The sequence below is a fragment of the Hydra vulgaris genome, chromosome 02 (assembly GCF_038396675.1).
Source record: "Hydra vulgaris chromosome 02, alternate assembly HydraT2T_AEP".
Taxonomy (NCBI): Eukaryota; Metazoa; Cnidaria; class Hydrozoa; order Anthoathecata; family Hydridae; genus Hydra; species Hydra vulgaris.
The window spans coordinates 38,870,621-38,889,231 of NC_088921.1; the positions used below are offsets into that span (position 1 = coordinate 38,870,621).

Genomic DNA, 18,611 nt, shown 5'->3' on the forward strand with positions numbered 1-18,611 from the left:
AATTCTTAGAAAACTGTATTTCCCATCAGTTTTAAACGGAAAAAACGATCTTGAAGTTTAATGGTTCTTTCTTTGATTGATAAAGTAAAAAAAAAATTTTTTTCAAGTTCTCTTGTACAGTTTCTTTATAAAAAAGTATTATATTAAAATTTTTAATAGCAGCACTAATTGATATGGCTGTAAAGTAGCCGTTGCTAAGTATATCTATACCGTTGCTAGGGTATTTTTTTAGTTAAAAAATTGGCAAAATAAGGCTACTTCTAGGACTTCTGTAAGCTTTTTATCACCAGAGCACATGGATTTTTTTCATATATTGGAAGATGCATATTTAAGGAAAATAAATAACTTATACTGTTTATGGTGGACCGAAGGCCACAGTTGTTATGGGTAATCTATCAAAGCGCGTTGAACGCAAAAAGTGATTTTTGGCAGGTTACTCCTTCCCAGGTCCTTGTATGCACATGGTTTTTGTTTCAAAATTTTAATGTATGTCTTAGTGTCTTTCAAAAACACCTAAAAAAAAACTACGTGCAAGTATTGGCCTTAAGAGATATTAGAGCTCAAAGTTAGGGTAAAATTTCAAATGTTGTGGTTTCGGACCACGATTTCTAGACAACTGAAAATGTAATCATGTTGAATTTTTACTTTTACTGTAGAAACCTACCCAGATTAGTAAAAAAATTAAAAAGAAATGTTTCTGTCATATTCATGTTGCTAAAACTACTCCTCAAAGTAGCAATTGCACTCCATGCGCAAAATTTTCTCAAAACGGGCCAAATTTTGGGACCCAATATCTCCGTAATTAATAAAAATTTTTGAAAAAAAATTACCAGTGGCCCATTTTCATTGTATTTTACAAAATATCTAAAAATGAGTACAATTTGAAGACATCACTTCCAAAATTTGCTTATTTTGCCTACATTTCTCAGACAATGGCTCTTAAGCAGTCAACAGCCTAAACAACTAAAAAGATATTTTACCAATACAAGCTTGTACTGAAGTTATTTTTTAAAGATCAGTTTTTTAACCACTGAAATGCCATATAATAGAAAAACTCATCAAGATTGTCGGCAATCTGCATACTTCTTTTGTTTTTCAAAGTGTGATAAGCATATTTCTGATTTCATCAAGGAAAGAAGACTAGGTATTTTTTCTGGAAATTCTATTGATTTTAGGGATCCCCATGGGCATATGCAATTCCTGCAGAGCAATGGTCGAAAAAGCATGGCAAAGGAGATAGAAACTTGCCTTTTTCCAAGCTACATGACTTTAACAAAGTGATTAATAGACCACAGACTAAGGGATTTGATTCTTGTAATTTTTTAATTTGCCAGGTCGGCCTACTAAAAGGACATTCTACTAAGCTTACTTTTCAACCGATCAAGATTTGAAAAGAACCATCAAGTAGCTTTGATAAACTATGCTCAAACTGTCTCAGTGTAGTCAAAAGAGGAATAACACATGATTGTTCACAACCCACCAAGTTTGGAAACTTAAAGAAAATGATAGCAAATGATTCCAGAACTACTGAAAAAATTGCGTCCTCTGTAATAACTCAAATGATATCCTCTCCACAGGGCACAATTAGGTAGTGCAGAAAAAGTGGTAAAGCTTTAACTATTACTCCAGGTCCCTCCAGAGCTCAGTACATATCAAGAACTTCTTTTACTTTGGACATGGTCTTTCAAATAAAAAGATGCAAGGACTGGCTGTAATATTAAACAAGATTACAAATTCAAAAATTGTTGAAACAAAATTGAGGGAAAATTTTACAATGGCTGGTCGAATGGTTGAACGTTTATTCAAAGTTTCTAAAATCTCACTTACTAGACCATCAACAAAAACTGATTATTTGGCGAAGGTTGTTCACTGCAAGAGTTTAAGGGATTGTTATAACTCAATTCTCAGAGTTAGAGTAGTCATTTCACCGCCTCTCATTAAACTAGGTATGGATGGTGGAGGATCTTTCCTCAAGTTCAGCTTGAGTGTTATCTCCAATTGCAGATGTCAAAATGTCAAAGCAAGTTCAGCCTCAAATGACAAAAGCTTACTGACTGTAGAACATGGGAAACAAGCAAGTGCCAAGCGTCAGCTACTTGTTGTTGTTGCTATAAATGTTTCAGAAACTTATGAAATTCTCAAAAAAAATTAAAGTTTATTTGGGAAAATTAATAAGCCTTTCTTTATTGCATGTGACATAAAGTTCGCCAATATCATCTATAACATTCAGTCTCACTCAAGCAAACACCCTTACTGTTTGGTGTGATGTTAAATCTAGTGACCTTAAAGAACAGGGAACTCCAAGAAACTTCAGATCCATTAGGTTGCAATACAAAGCATTCATCGAGAAAGAGAATGGAAAAATGTGCGCAAAGGATTTTCATAATGTTGTTCATAACCTATTGTTTAACCAAGAAGATGTAAAACAAGTTATTGAGTTTATTCCCCCAATGGAGCTTCATCTCCTGCTTGGCATTGTAAATCAGCTCTACAAATCAATGCTAAAGATATGACCTAAAGGCAAAGATTGGCCATTACTTCTCAAATTGAAATTACAACCTTATCATGGTGGAGAGTTTGCTGGGAATGATTGTCATAAGCTTTTAAAGAATATGGATGTTTTGCAAAGAATTGTTGAAAATGTAAAGGCAGGCTGGCATATGCTTGCATATGCAAGACATATTGCTGGCATATGCAAGAGCTGCAGGCCGGCAGGTATATGCTTGGTTTTGAGAAAACATTCCAACATTTTAAGAGTTTTGTTAGCTCCTGTTTTAAAAGGACACTAAATACTGCATTTGTTCAACATATTAAAGACTTTAAGAACTCATGTCTTCAACTCCCAATTTCAATCACCCCAAAAGCCCATGCATTGTTCTACCATATTCCTGAATTTATTGCTCTAAAGGGTACAGCATTGAGTACTTTTAGTGAGCAATCAACAAAAGCCTTGCATTCAATCTTCAGTGCTCAATGGGCAAGGTACAAAAGAAACCCTGATCACTCTGGTTATGGAGGCCAGTTGCTAAAATTTGTTATTGACTATAACAGCAAGCATCTTTGAATTCGATTTTTTAAATAATTCATTTTTTTTTAAACAGTTAAACAATGATTTCTAGAAGTTCATTCTAAAAGTACTTAATATAACATTTGTTAATAAAAAATATTCTTGTCTGAAATTTTTGTTTATATTATAAACTATACTAATTTATTTATAGTTTCATAAAGTTTACAAAAAAGTTAATCAAAAGTATATATCTTATTTTGCAAGTACTAAATAAAAAATCTCAACAGCAATTTGAAGGAAAAGTAATAAACATTATAACACCACCATAAAGTAATTTTTTTTTAAAGAAATCATTTCATGTCTGTATGTATGTGTTTTTTCAATGAAAGATAAAGGTTAAATGGGATTTTCTTTTGTTTGATATCTTGTTAAAACCCATTTCACTAAAGAAATATTTCTTATTTAAATTTAAAAAAGTTTTTATTATTGTGTGTATTTCCAATATTTGGTCAATCATTGTAAAGAATAACCAAATTAATTATGTTGGGTCAAAAGAGCTATAATAATACTAACATATAACAAAAAAACAAAATACATATAGTATATATACAGTGTAACACAAAACATATATGTATACATAAATCACATTAACATAACATTCACCCTCCTCTTAAAAGTGTTCAGGGGTATTTATAAGTTAAGTTTTTCTGGTGCTTTAGAAATTCGCGAAGATCTACGAGGCATAGTGTTAATTTGTTCTTTAGGATTCACTTTGTTTTCTAGTCCCTTTTCGGAGATTAAAGGAGTTTAATTGCTATCATTAGGGGTTTGGTGATAGTTATCGATGGCTGTTACTTCTAAATTGTTGTTTAATATGTGTATTATAGGAGTTGTTCCAATGGGAGCCAGCAGTTTAGTAGACACTGTTGTCTCGTGACGACTAGGAAATCTCACATGAGCATAATGAGGATTTGCTTCGATGAGTTGAACCTCATTCACTGAATCTTCATATTTACTTAGCATCGCATTTCTTTTTATAAGTACAGGTCCCGGTTTGACAAGCCATGAAGGAATTGAGGACCCAGATGATGATCTTCGTTGAAAATTGAAAAGACGTTCATGTGGACTTCAGTTAGTAGACGTACATAATAGGGATCTTGTAGCATGAAGTGCATCAGGTAGAACTCTTTTCTATAATGATATAGGCAGATTTCGAGATTTAAGAGTGAGTAATATTGGTTTCCAAATAATTCCATTGTATCTTTCAACTTTCCCATTTCCATTCGGGTTGTAAGGGGTTGTTTTGCTAGTTGCAATCTCTTTTGATAGGAACCAGTGCTTTAATTCAGAGGATATTAATGAGGATCCACGATCAGAATGAACATAACTAAGCATACCAAACATAGAAAAAAGATCAGCTAAACAGTTTATTACTGTCTGAGTTGTCACATCTTTTACAGGATAAGCAAAAGGAAAACGTGAGTATTCGTCTACAATTGTTAGCATATATTGTTAAGGGTAGAAGAAGGTAATGGACCTTTGAAGTCAATAGATATACGTTAGAATGGCTGGGTTGCCTTAATTAGGTGCACGTCATTTGGGCGATAGTACTTGGGTTTTATTTCTTTGCATATTCTACAATCTTTACATATTTGTTTTACATCTTCTACTGAATAAGGGAGGTTTCTTGATCGAATAAAATGATGGAGGCGAGTAACACCAGGATGGCAAAGTGCAGCATGCAAATCATATAATGATTCTGAACTTATTGCTGCACATCTAATACGAGTAAATGTATCGGGACCACTATTACATTGGCCAGGGCGATAGTAGATATCATAAGAATATGGAGACAAGGCTATTCTCCAACGCATTATTTTATCATTCTTTATTTTACTGCTTGATTTATAATCTTACATAAATGCCACAGATCGTTGGTCAGTGATGAGAATAAAATGTCAACCCAAAAGAAAATGGCGCCAATGATTTATGGCTTCGACTATCGCTTGAGCTTCTTTCTCCACTGTTGAATATTATTGTTCACTCCCTTGAAGGGTTCGTGAATGGAAGGCAACAGGCCTTCCATCTCGAACATTGATGAGAATGTACCTTTTACTCTACAGTAAAAGGTATATCAATGGTTTGCATGGAAGATTGAACAAGCTCATATTTTAATGTTTCAAAAGCTGATATTTGCTGCTGATTGAGTGGGAATTGGGTAACAGATTTCAAAGGTCTAATTTTATCTGAAAACTTTCTTATCCATTTTGCATAGTATGAGTACATTCCAATAATACGCTGTAAAGACTTTGCATTATCAGGTGGAGGTAATTTAATGAGAGGAGCAAATCTCTGAGGATCTGGTTTCAAGGATCCATAAGATATACGGTAACCTAAAAAATCTAAGGTCTCAGTTGAAAATACACACTTCTCTTCATTAAATGTAATCCCTTAATCTACTTAAGTTCAGATTAGCATCAATGGCTGCTAATCTGAACTTAAGTAGATTTTCATCATGTTCTTTCTGACTATTACCACGTATCGTAATGTTATAAATGAAAGGAAAGCAGTCAGTTAGTTTATATGTTCTAACAAAGTTATCTATTTTGCGTCGAAAACATGCAGATCCATTGGTAACTCCAAAAGGCATTATAGTATATTGCCACAACTTATTGTCAATTTCAAAGGCAGTATATGGTCGATCTTTTTTTGATAAAGGTATTTGGTAGTATGCTGAGCAAAGGTCAAGAGTACTATAAATTTTGTATTTGGAAATTATGCTTACAATCGTTTCAATCTTAGGTAGAGGATATGCGTCCCATTGAGTATACTTATTAATATTTTCAGAATAATCAACAACCATACGACGTTTAGTCTTTTCATTTAATACTAGGACCTGGGCACGCCAAGGTGAATTACTAGGCTCTATTATTCTTGCTTGGACCAGGCGATGGATTTCAGATTTAATAAATTCTTTATCTCTTTGAGAATAATTTCTAGATCTAGTGGCAATCGGTCGACAATCTTTCGTGAGATTAGCAAATAATTCAGCAGGTTCAGTTTTCATTGTTGTTAAAGCTGCGAATGTTATGGATGGTCTTTTCCCACCATACTTAATGGTAATACTTTCATGCAACTCTTGAAAATCTGTGCCAAGAATAATAACTATACATAAGTTATCTAGCACATGCAACTTGACTTTGTTATAGATTTTGTTTTGAAGAGTTATTGAAACATAGCAATATCCATGTGATTTTGCTGATAAAGAAGCTGATGCCATTCCGATTACACTCTGTTCATAAATAACATCTAAATTGAGTAGAGCCACTAGTTTATTATTAATGAAACTTTTTTTTGTACTCCCACTATCAATTAAAGCTTCTGCTTTATACTTGTCAGTAATAATGATGCTATGACAGACTCTGAAGGGAGAGTTTGCCGAAGTTGATATGGTGGCAAAGAAGTAATCATCATCAATTTTAGGAACGGCAGCAGAAACACTAAATGATCTGCAAAGTTTCTCAAAATGAACAACTTTTTTACATTTGTGACAGATAGCTTCACGAGCAGGACATTTAGCACGTGGATGTCTTATATTTCCACAAAACCAGCACAATTGTTTTGATTTTACTATAGCAGCTAAGTGATTATCAGTCATGGATTGATTTTGCAAAGATGATTTGATTTCCTGAATAGAGGCAGAGATAGGTATAGTTGGTTGTGAGTATAAGTTTTTAATTTTGTTGGGTGACGTCTAAAGATCTAGCTTGGTCAAAGGCTGATGAAAGGTCTAATGTTTTGTTTTCTAGTAAGCGTTGGCGTATAACGTTGGAGAGTAAGCCATTTATAAACGCATCGCGAATCATTTCAGATTTATATTGCTCAGCACTTACAGCAGTGAACTTACAGTCCTTAGACAAATTTTTAAGTTCATTTAGGAATTGATCTATTGATTCACTCGGTTTTTGCTTCCGTGTTGATAAAATGTGTCTGGTAAATATTTCATTCTTTGGTTTTATGTAGTTAGACTCGAGAATACTTGTTGCTTGTTCAAAATCATCAAATTCTGATATGAATTCATAGACATTAGGTTCAATATGGTTTATTAGAAGATTAAGTTTAATGGAGTTATCATCAACTGTACTTACAAAGTTGTAAAATGTTCTTAACCAATGGTTGTATGTTTTTTCTGCATCTGTTGAGTTCGGATCTATACCAAGTCAATCAGGTTACATGAACCGCTCCATCTTTCTTTTATTTCATAATAATATTAGCTCTTTTGTAAAGAATAACCAAATTAATTATGTTGGCTCAAAAGAGCTATAATAATACTAGCCAATAACAAAAAAACAAAATACATAAAGTATATATATAGTGTAATACAAAACATATAAGTATACATAAATCCCATTAACATAACAATCATTTTAAACAAAAACAACAAAGCAAACCTGTGAGTTGAACAACTAAAATATAAAGAGGTTTTTATATGTTTTAAATTCAGAACAATTAGAAAAAATGCCTCTAACTATGTGTTTTCTACCCCATATTCTATACAAACTTTGTCTGTACTATGTGTACTTTGTCTGACAAAAAAGCATTTTTTTGCAGACAAAGTACACACAAATGTGAAGTCTAACAACCATAGAATCCCATATCAACTAGTCACATGATATTGTTACTAAATAAGTTATTTGATGTAACTTTGAATCTTTAAAAAAGATAAAAATCACAAAATTTGCTATATTTTGTCCGTTTTTTCAAAGGCGAAATTCCTACTTTAAGAGCTATACCTTTGCACAGATAAACGATACCTTGTTTCTTTTTTTTTGCCTGAAAGGTACATGTCAAGGCTTAATTCTATTAAATTTTAAAACTTCCATAGTTGATAATAAGGTTAGAATAAAAACGTAAAGCATCCTTTGTCTCTTTTTAAAGAGGCTTTTATTGCCATACTCTATACTTTAGGTCCCTGTAACCAACCACAAGTGTTAAAGAGCTGATTTTTGGTCAGGTTATAGCCAACACATATATTTAAAGAGTTTTTGATAGTTTTTAAAAACTCCATAACCCAAAAGTGAAAAAACAAACAAAATAGATCTACAACGGGGCTTCAAGTGCGATCAGTAGCATAAAGTGCTATAAACTCTAAATGTGTTTTTCTCCTTTGGCTATAGAGATTAGATTTTAATTTTTACATCTGGTGATACCTGAGACCGTACCGAATAATGCCCCATTGGTTGTTTTTTTATGGATAAGCAAAGCTAAATAAAAAATTAAATATCCAGAAATCAAACAATAGTCTATAGCAAAACATAAATATAATAAAAAATTTTATTTTTTGTTGTGTCAATTTTTAAAGGCTTCTACTTCATCTTTTTTAATTTTTCCATTTTGAATTGATTGTTCATTATTATAAAATGTATTAATAACAGTTGTGTGAATACACGATTTTCTTCTTTCTAAATGGTCTAATATGCAAAATAAGGAGCAAACATAATCTACTATGCTTTCACTAGGTTCAGTTAAACCTCCCCTTTAGAGTATTTCCATTTAAAATGAAGATATTTTGTTAGTTTAAACAAGATTTTGACACAAAGAAAATTTAAATTTAAATTTAATTTTTTTTGTTATATACCCATCAACATGAATAACAACTTCCTTTGAACTTTCACATAAATTATATTCGCCATATTACATTTCACATAATTTATATTTTTATTTTGTAATAAACTTAAAGTTGTTTCTAGTTCTTTTGCATCATTATTTACTGGTACTTTATTATTAAACCATTTATTCAATGCCATTCTTTAATTAGAGATTTAATGCTGATTATTCTTTTGAAACTTTCAACTTCAAGCAAACTAACTAGAAATCTTCCATCACTAATCTGCCTAAGTTTTCCAAAATGTTTTTCAAGAGGATCAGTTTGAAATTGCTGGTTAAAATGTAATCATATTCTTCTGATAAAAAATCTTCGGTTAAAGACGCAGTTTCTTTTAATGTGACAATTAGTCTATTAGATATCTGTGACAATTTGTGACATCCTCGTAAATTTGCATTATACCATTCTCTTACATATTATGCAAAAGCATTTAAAAATTCAGGCTTTTGTTCATTTGCAACAACAGCATTTCTTATTTTATTTTTGTTTGGAGGTTTGGAAGCTTTCCTAAATTAGCAGGCAGTAAGTTATCTCTTTCATTAACTTAGTGAAATAACTACCAACGAATATCTCCAGCAGAAAAATAAACCTATTTGAATGTAATAGATGTTGTTCTGATGTTGTTTAAATATGTAAACTATCAAATAATGTGTACATTATATTTTGTCCCAAATTTCTCTGTAGAATTGTACTTTTTAATGAGTTTTTTAAATGCAAGTATATTGGTTGAATTTTTATCTGTGATAAAAGCACAAATTTTAAAATTAGCATCAAAAAGATTTGTTAGACAATCTTCAATTTTAGAGAATATAAAACTTGACTAAGAACTGGCATACTATTTATCTTGTAGGCAAGTCCGGCTGGGTATTTAAGTAGGCCAAGATAAAAGTTATAACTACCTTTCTATAACTATTATCTCTGACTAAACATAATGGAGATAACTGATAAATGATACAAATTTTCCGTATGCTTTTTTTGCCATACTAGAATCCTATATCAATGAAACACCCTATGAGAACCATTTTGAATGTTGATTATACGTGAGCAATAACAGAGTCTCTTGGTTAAAATTCAAAAGTTTTTTTTTTTGAATTCAAAGTTTCGTACTAAAATTTTTGTAATTATTTTATTAGCGCTTTTGACTTTTGATTTGAATCATTTTTTCTTAATATTAATACTTTAATCAAAAGTGAATTTCCCAATGATTTTTTTTTAGTTTTCTGGAAAATTAAAAATACTATTAGTTTTGAGTTGATTAATTGTTAAAGTTAAATAATCTGAACAGATTATAAGTCTCCATTTTATTCTGATTTTTTTTTTTTAATAGATTTTTGACTCAGTGGTTATCAAATCCTGTCTTACAATTGAACTACATCTTACTTATAATTGAACATCTACTTATAATTGAACTAATATTGATAAATAATGACAACATTATCAATATAAGAAGATATGAGATGAGATATTGTATAAGTAACTGCATAAAAAATCAAACAAGTAATCATATAAAAAATAAAGTCTCAAATAATGAATGAAATTAAATTTACTGGAATGTATCGAGCACTTTAAAATGTCTGATTTTAGGATTTCTGAATTGAATTAATCTATAATTTTTAGCAGGTTCTTTGAGCTTCTCATTTTTGTGATAGCAGCCATCATCCATATTTTGATTAAATAAGCTATTTTCATCTAGAATTTGAGTATAACTGAACACAGTTATAAAAGGTATACCCGCAATATTGACATCAGTAAATGTGTTAACATAAGTACTGTTGTAACGTGTCGGTATGACATCAGAGAACACTGTATCCAATAATATATGTAGAACAGCAATACTAATCTAAAAAAGTAAATTTATAAGATTAAATTATAATCTAAATGTTCTATATAATCTTTTAGTCAAAATTATTATCTTAAGTAGAAACTCATACTTATTTCTTAAGCTATTCTCATCAGTCAACACACGAGTTCAACGTGATACTTGGCAAATAACGTATATTGTGATTTTTCAAATGATTTTGAGATTTCACGTACAAATTGGATAATTGCATGTTCAGTTGAGCTATCCATTTTAAAACCGAATTAATTAATGTAAACTAATTCTTTCTAAAATTTTTGAAAATGTGGAAAAAACAGAAATAGGGCGATAGTAACTAATAATTGATTTGTCCTTTGCACTTAGGAGTAATTTTGGCAATTTTTAACTGTTCGGGGAATACACCTTGATGAATAGAAGCATTAAAAACTTTTATTAAGATTTTTATTAAAACTTTTATTAAAATTTTTTACTTTTTTTAAGCATTAAAAAGAACAGCGGTTTAAAGCACTAAATACTAATAAAACAAAGTGGACCTTATTTTATTCGCTTTCCAAAAAGCGGTTTTTGACATTAAACTTACCTCAAATTTTTATCGATCAAATTGAAATAAAAAGGGATTCCGTAACAAAATTGTTATGTGTTTATCTTGATGAAAACATCACTTGGAATCATCATAACGATTACATAAACACTAAAATTTCAAAAAACATAGGTGTTTTATGTAAAGCACGAATCTACCTCAATAAGAAAATTTTAATCAAACTTCATTATTCATTTATACACTTTTAATCAAACTTTATTATTCATTTAAATTATGCTAATATTGCCTGGGGTAGTACAGAAAAAAGTAAGTTGCAACGTCTTTATAGCCGTCAGAAACATGCAATCCGTTCAATCTGCTTTGCAAATTGCTTTTTTAACACAAAATATTATTTTGTTGAAATGAAAAATTTAAATATATACGAGCTAAATATATATGTTTTATACTTTGTATACTTAAAATGACTTGTTCCTATCTGTCTTTAAAAATATTTTTAACCTATCAACAAATACAACTTGAGAAATACTGATTTTTTATATGAACTTTTTTGTCAAACGAACTTTAATTAATTTTGCATTGCCTATCGCTCATCATACTTTTGAAATAAAATTGTTTTGCTGAATTTTGATTTTGAGCTACGCATTACTTTTCGCCTTTTTAAAAGTAAATTAAAAACCGTAATTTTTTCATTAGATGAGGTATTATGTTGTTATTAATAATATGAATTAATAACTTTGCCTTTACTTATTTACATTTATAAAAAGTTTATTCTTACTTATTTTGTTGATTTTTCTACTATTTACTTAACATTTTATTACGTTTTGGTACGTATTCGTTTATATAAAATATTGGAAATTATACTTTGGAAATCCCAGTTTAATTCAAGTTTAAAATCAGAGATTTTAAACTTGAATTTAAACTGATTTAAAAATAAATCAGAGGTAATTACCTCAAACTTCAAAAAGCATTTTGGTATCTGATGATTGTCTTTGTTACTCTTGCGAAAATCATTGGGTGAGTAGCTTAGATAACTAATAGCTTGCATGTAGGCAGTGTTCTAATTGGTCATGCATTGCATGTGTTGTTGATTATCGTCCAACTATGGAACTTATTTTTAATGAGCGCGAATAAAATAATATACTTTCTTTTTGAATTAAAACAATTCCATTTCGTAAATAGATTAACTTAACTAATTTACCCTATAGTATTCATTGTGTGTGTTTTTTTATACTTTATATGCATCTGATATTAGGGACATAGGCCCCTAATTCCGGATAAAATTTGTGCTTTTTAAAAATTAAATATGAAAATTAAAATGACAAAATTGAAGTTTTTTTTTATATTGTTTGATTTATCTTGTGATGATGTTTATTTATTTTAAAAAATTATTCTGACGTTTTTTTCAGGCACCCGTCTTTAGTAAGTCCGTAAAAAACGAGTCTTACGCGAAATGACTCAAAACAGATGTTACCTGTAAAAACGTCCACCTTACTTTTAAAGAACTATTGTATTTGTTTATATAGAAATAAGTTATATAAACAATGTTCAAAATGTATGCTGCATTAATAAAATAAAACAAGTTAAAAAAAGTTAAATTAAAAGCTACTCATATTTATATTCACATATATTTGCATTGTAATATATCGTGATATAGTGTAAATTATTTTGTAAGTAATAAAGTTACGTCTTTTTTTTTTTTTTTTTTTATTTATACTTCTATGGAGGTTAGCGATAAGACTGAGCTTGTTTTCTTCTCGCCCTAGCCATATACTTATATACTTTTGTAAGTTTAATTTTACGAAGTTTAAACGCCGAAATACATGATGATACACAATATAAAATTCAGTACATTTTCAAATAACTCTTTCTCAACATGAAGTAACAGTGGCGGGTTTTAGGTGGGGGTGGGGGTGGGGGAGCATGAGAGTAGTAGCCCCCCCTCCCTCCTTGGGACTTTTTTCTAAAAATATTCTTTTGTAAATTGACTATTATAGAGAATTGTACTACTATACTGATGAAGGAAGTTGACTATTATACGTAATTATACGTATATGAACTTGATTATGACACTAAAGTAAAAAAAATTAAAAAAGAAAGTTACTTATAAATGAAAATATGCGGACCATTTTTAATTTTTTTTTTTTAAGACCTTTTTAGCATCCTCCTTGGCGAATGACAAAACCCGCCCCTGTAAAGTAATCACTTCTTCTACAAAAATAAGTATTGATGCACTCACTTATTTATTTTCTGATTAGTTAAAATTCATTGACGATCATCAAACCCTGAAAGTTATTGAACTTCACTATTACTTTTTTTTTTTTCCAGAAAATTTTAGACGATCATTTTTCAAGTCCGATCAACTTTAAACCTCAACTTCCTCGTTGGAAATCAAATTGTATCCTTTTTTGTCAACATAAAATAGCTATGTATTTTTTCATTAAGAATATACGCTAAACCAGAGGTCGGCAAATTGTGGGCCGCGGCCCAATTGTGGGCCTTTGCTACATAATTTGTGGGTCCCAAGCCACCTAACTGCATAATATACAAAGAAGTGTAGTTGTGGGCCTTTTAGTTGTTGTCCAGGCTGTAAAAATTATAAAGCCTCCTTATAAAATACTCCCAAACACCAGATCTTGTCATTTTAGGAGGAGGCTGAATATGTGCGAATTTCATAACTGCGAATCTGCATAAGTGCGAAGCAGTTGCAAAGACTGGCATATGTGCGAACTGGCACAAGCGCAAACTGGCATAAGTGCGCCGAAAGAATTTGCAAACATTGGCATAAGTGCGAACTGGCATAAGTGCGAACTGGCATATGTGCGAATCAATTGCAAAAACTGGCATAAGTGCGAACTGGCACAAGCGCGAACTGGCATAAGTGCGCCGAAAGAATTTGTAAACATTGGCATAAGTGCGAGTTGGCATAAGTGCGAACTTGCCATATCGCCACTTATGCCAATTTGAACTTATGCCAATGTTTGCAAATTCTTTCGGCGCGTTTATGCTAATTCGCGCTTGTGCCAGTTCGCACTTATGCCAGTTTTTGGAATTGTTTCGCACTTATGCCAGTTCACACTTATTCCAGTTCGCACTTATGCCAATGTTTGCAAATTCTTTTGGCGCACTTATGCCAGTTCGCGCTTGTGCTAGTTCGCACTTATGCCAGTTTTTGCAAGTGATTCGCACTTATGCCAGTTCGCGCTTGTGCCAGTTCGTACTTATGCCAGTTCGCACTTATGCCAGTCGCAATTATGCAGATTCGCAGTAATGAAATTCGCACTTATTCAGTCGCCCCCATTTTAGACGTAGTAAAAAAATAATTTTAATGCACTCTAACACTGTAGCACTTTAAGACTTCAAATAAGATCCTTATACTTAAAAGTTAAATCATGCTAAAAAATTTCTCTCCAAAAATAAAAACATTCGAAAAGCACGACAAATATAATTAGAACATTCGAATTTGTTAACTCAAACAACAATTTAATTAATTTAACGCTGTAAAAACTATTTCATATCAAATATACTAGTGGTAAAAGTTATCGTCTTTAGAATGTTTTTCGTACTTTTCTTGAATAAAAATACTACATTGTTTAGATTTTTTACGAAATAAGTATTATAAAAGAAATAGTCGGCAAATCTTTAATGTTTTAAATAACCGGTTTTTTAAGACGCAATATTTGGAAATTGAATAACCAAAAATTACTCGAGTATAACCAGTTATCGAGTAACCGGTTATCGAGTTTAGACGCTTTACTCAGAAGTTGCAACTCTGATAAATACACACATTAACTTGCAAAGATATGCCCGGTAAACATGAAGCGAAGCGTAAATATGCACGTCAGTGGAATGAAAAATGGGAACTGATTTATTTCTTCACTGAGGGACCAAGTAACAATGCTCTACGTTTAATATGTAATGAGACTGTTAGTGAACTGAAAGGAACCAAGTTTGAACGTCATTTCGTATTAAAACATGAATTGTACAATGCTATATATCCTCTTGATTTAACAACCAGAAAAATAAAATACGACTCATTGAAAAGCTGTTTAGAAAAACAGAAAAATTTGTTTCAACAAATGTTTAGCAGTGTTGATTGTGAAACTCTGCAGTTCATGGTAATCAACTGCAGAGGTTGGTGATCAACCACATCACTGTGATGAAGACAAAACTTAATTTGTACAAAACTCAATTTGCATCTGGTAGTTGTACTCATTTTCCTACTTTAAATGAATGTCAACCATCAAGGGAAATATTATCGTCATTTTCATTAATAGTGACTGCTCTGTATGATCAATTTGAAAACAGATTTAATGAATTTGAAGACTTAAAAAAGCATATTGTTTTTTTTGTGCTATCCATTTGACTTTGATATGAATGATATTAGTATTCTAAAGGACTTTGAAGAAGCTGATATTTTAAAAGCAGAGGATGAACTAATTAACTTTCAATGTGACGACGAGTTGAGAAGAAAGGCACCAAAAAAAGATGAAGATGGCACTTTTGGTAAAAATTTAATTATTTTCTGGCATGCTGTCATGAAGGAACGTTTTCCAGTTCTTAAAAAACATGCAAATATACTTATCTGTATGTATGGCACTAGTTACCAATGCGAACAAACATTCTCAGCCATGAAAATAATAAAAAATGTTTACAGAACAAGACTGACTGACACTCATTTGAATGACCTTGTGCTAGCTGCAACAACAAAATACTCACCAAATTTTTAATTGTGTTTTATGTGTTTTTTTTCTGTGTTTGTATGGACGTATATTTTGGCGACATAAGGCAAGTATACTTTGTTGCAAATGTCTTAGTTTATCCTTTTAAAAGTGCAATCTTCATATCTCATTATAAACTAAAATTTAAAAACTAACTGAAATAAATTACTAATTTACATAATTTTTGTAAAATGCATTTGATTTTTAAAATGTACCTCGTAAATAAAAGACAAATTTTTTTGCTGATTTCAATAGAAAATATTTAAACAATTTCTTCTTCTATCTAGATATAAATCACGAACTGTTATGTAATGATAAAACATATCAGCCCAAATGTGTTGTTTCTGCTCTTAGAAAACGTGCCTTATGGTTGGAATACCACAAATTGGTTGCAGAAGTATTAACTATTGATATAAACAATGCTCAGTTTATTACATAATTATTGATATAAAAATTTAAGCTAAATGACAAATGAAAATTTATTAAATTATTTAAGGGAAAATGTTTCCAAATTAATATATCATCATAAGAAACTGGTATCATATCATTCAAAAAAAAAACGGAAACACAAAAGCTGCATGAAAATAATTTTTTGGCATTAGAAAAAGAACTGTTTGACATAGGGCACCCAAAACATTATGAAATAATTGAAAAAGATATAATTTGATCAAAAGGTGCAAAAGAATGCAATATTTTATTTTATGAAGACTAAAAAAGGAAAATGATAATTGACAAAATAGACAAAAAATATCAAGATGTTTATTCCAACAGAGTTTTGCTCTGAAAGGAAAGGAGTCAAGCAAAAGGAAGAATCATCCACAAAAAATGATTTTCATCAAAGTTAAAATAATTTTCATCAAAGTTAAAATAATTTTCATCAAAGTTAAAATAATTTTCATCAAAGTTAAAATAATTTTCATCAAAGTTAAAATAATTTTCATCAAAGTTAAAATAATTTTCATCAAAGTTAAAATAATTTTCATCAAAGTTAAAACAATTTTCATCAAAGTTAAAATAATTTTCATCAAAGTTAAAATAATTTTCATCAAAGTTAAAATAATTTTCATCAAAGTTAAAATAATTTTCATCAAAGTTAAAATAATTTTCATCAAAGTTAAAATAATTTTCATCAAAGTTAAAATAATTTTCATCAAATAGCAATTGTGTTAATGAAAATAAAAAACTATTTTTGTTAGAAAATTTTGATAATGAAGAATTTCAATATAAATAACTGATGAAATTGAAAAATAATCAAATAACATAAAATGAGATAGTGACAGTAACAGTGGATATTGACGAACATATTAAAAAAACTTCAACATTTTGTGGGCGTTTTGAAATTTCTGTTGGAATACAGACAGAATTATTAGCATTATTTTTAAGATGTGGATATATTAATCTTAATGAAGTAAAACTTCAAAGACAAAAGTAGAAAAAATAAAAAAAGATTTATATGTAAATAAATCAGAAAAAATAAAGGAATAAATAAAATAAAAATGTAAAAATAGTAATTTAATTTTTCACATTGATAAAAGAAAAAGTTACGGCTTTAAATGAAGACTATATTTCTGTAGTAAACGAACGTCTAGCTATTGTTGTTACAAGTCCAGACTGGGATTTAAATACAAATGGAAAACAACAGGATGAGCTGCCTCATCCCTGATAATATCTCTTCCCCGATTAAATGTCAATCAGGGTAAGGATGTGATCAAACACTGGCATGTTTTAATGTTATAGAAGAGTTTATAATTGAAAGCTTTATAATTGGAATTTGTGCTGACACAACAGCATGTAACACTGTTTGTAATAAGGGTTGTATAAGTATTTTAGAAGAATTTAAATAGACCTCTATTAAGACTTCTTTGTAAAAAACATTCTCAAGAACGACATATTTTACATGCAGCAAATGCAATCACTAAAACAGAAAGCAAAGGTCCATCAAAATCTATTTATGCAAGATTCAAAGCTACTTGCATTATGATAATGTTTAAAAAAACATGGATCAGTTATCAAAGTTTCCGTGGTGCAAAGTTAGTGGAATTCCATTAGAAGATATGGCTAAAAAAAGTTTATCTTTTTGCAAAAAAGCTTTGGAACTTAACACATTCCCTAGAAATGATTGTAAACATCTGTGTCAATATATCATTTTTTTATTGGAAGGAAGTGACGCAGTTTCTGGATTTATTTTACACAAACCAGCTGCTGATAATGATGCTAGATTTATGGTAGACGCTTTATACATTTTGGCAACGAAGCTTATTCAACCAATCATAAAGTTTTTAACTCAAGAGGAAGAAACAGTATTTTCAAAGGCTGTGTTATATGTAGCTTCAGTTCATGCAAAAAACTTTCTTCAATCAAGTCAAATTGTTTCTGCTACTCGTAATGATTTGTGTATGGTTAAAGAGATGACAAAAATGAAAAATAGTTCCTTACTTATCAAAGTGGTAAGAAAGTCCACCTGATTTGTGGTCATGATTCTAATTATAAAAATATGCAAAGGTTTATAAAAAGATTAGTCTGTCTTAATGACTGTTGTGAAAAAGCTATTAAATTGGTAAAAGACTTAATCAATTTAACAATAAAAGAGGAAAAGTTACAAGATATATTTTACAAAATTAAGATTAATATATCCACATAAAAGTTACCAGATATATTTTGAAGGAATACAGAGTTAATTTTCCATTTTATAAATGTAACTGGTCCAAAGAAATACTTAATAAACTGTAAGAAAAGTTTAACTTTTTATGAAAAAATTTAGCTGAATTTTTTATGTATATTATTTACAAAACGTGTTTGTAAAACCTTTAGTAAAAGTCTTTCACATTTTCAACAGTTTTCTTTCAATTTTTATCTTTATT

At 30.3% G+C, this 18,611-nt stretch overlaps 1 protein-coding gene across 1 annotated transcript in view; it reads right to left on the reverse strand.

Annotated features, from left to right (window-relative positions):
- Positions 1-18,611, reverse strand: part of LOC101235326 (uncharacterized) — a 61,183-nt gene that overhangs the window by 35,571 nt on the left and 7,001 nt on the right. The window contains exon 2 of the mRNA XM_065790816.1: positions 10,220-10,512. Coding sequence (XP_065646888.1) covers positions 10,220-10,512 — 293 coding nt within the window. The remainder of the gene's footprint in view (positions 1-10,219; positions 10,513-18,611) is intronic.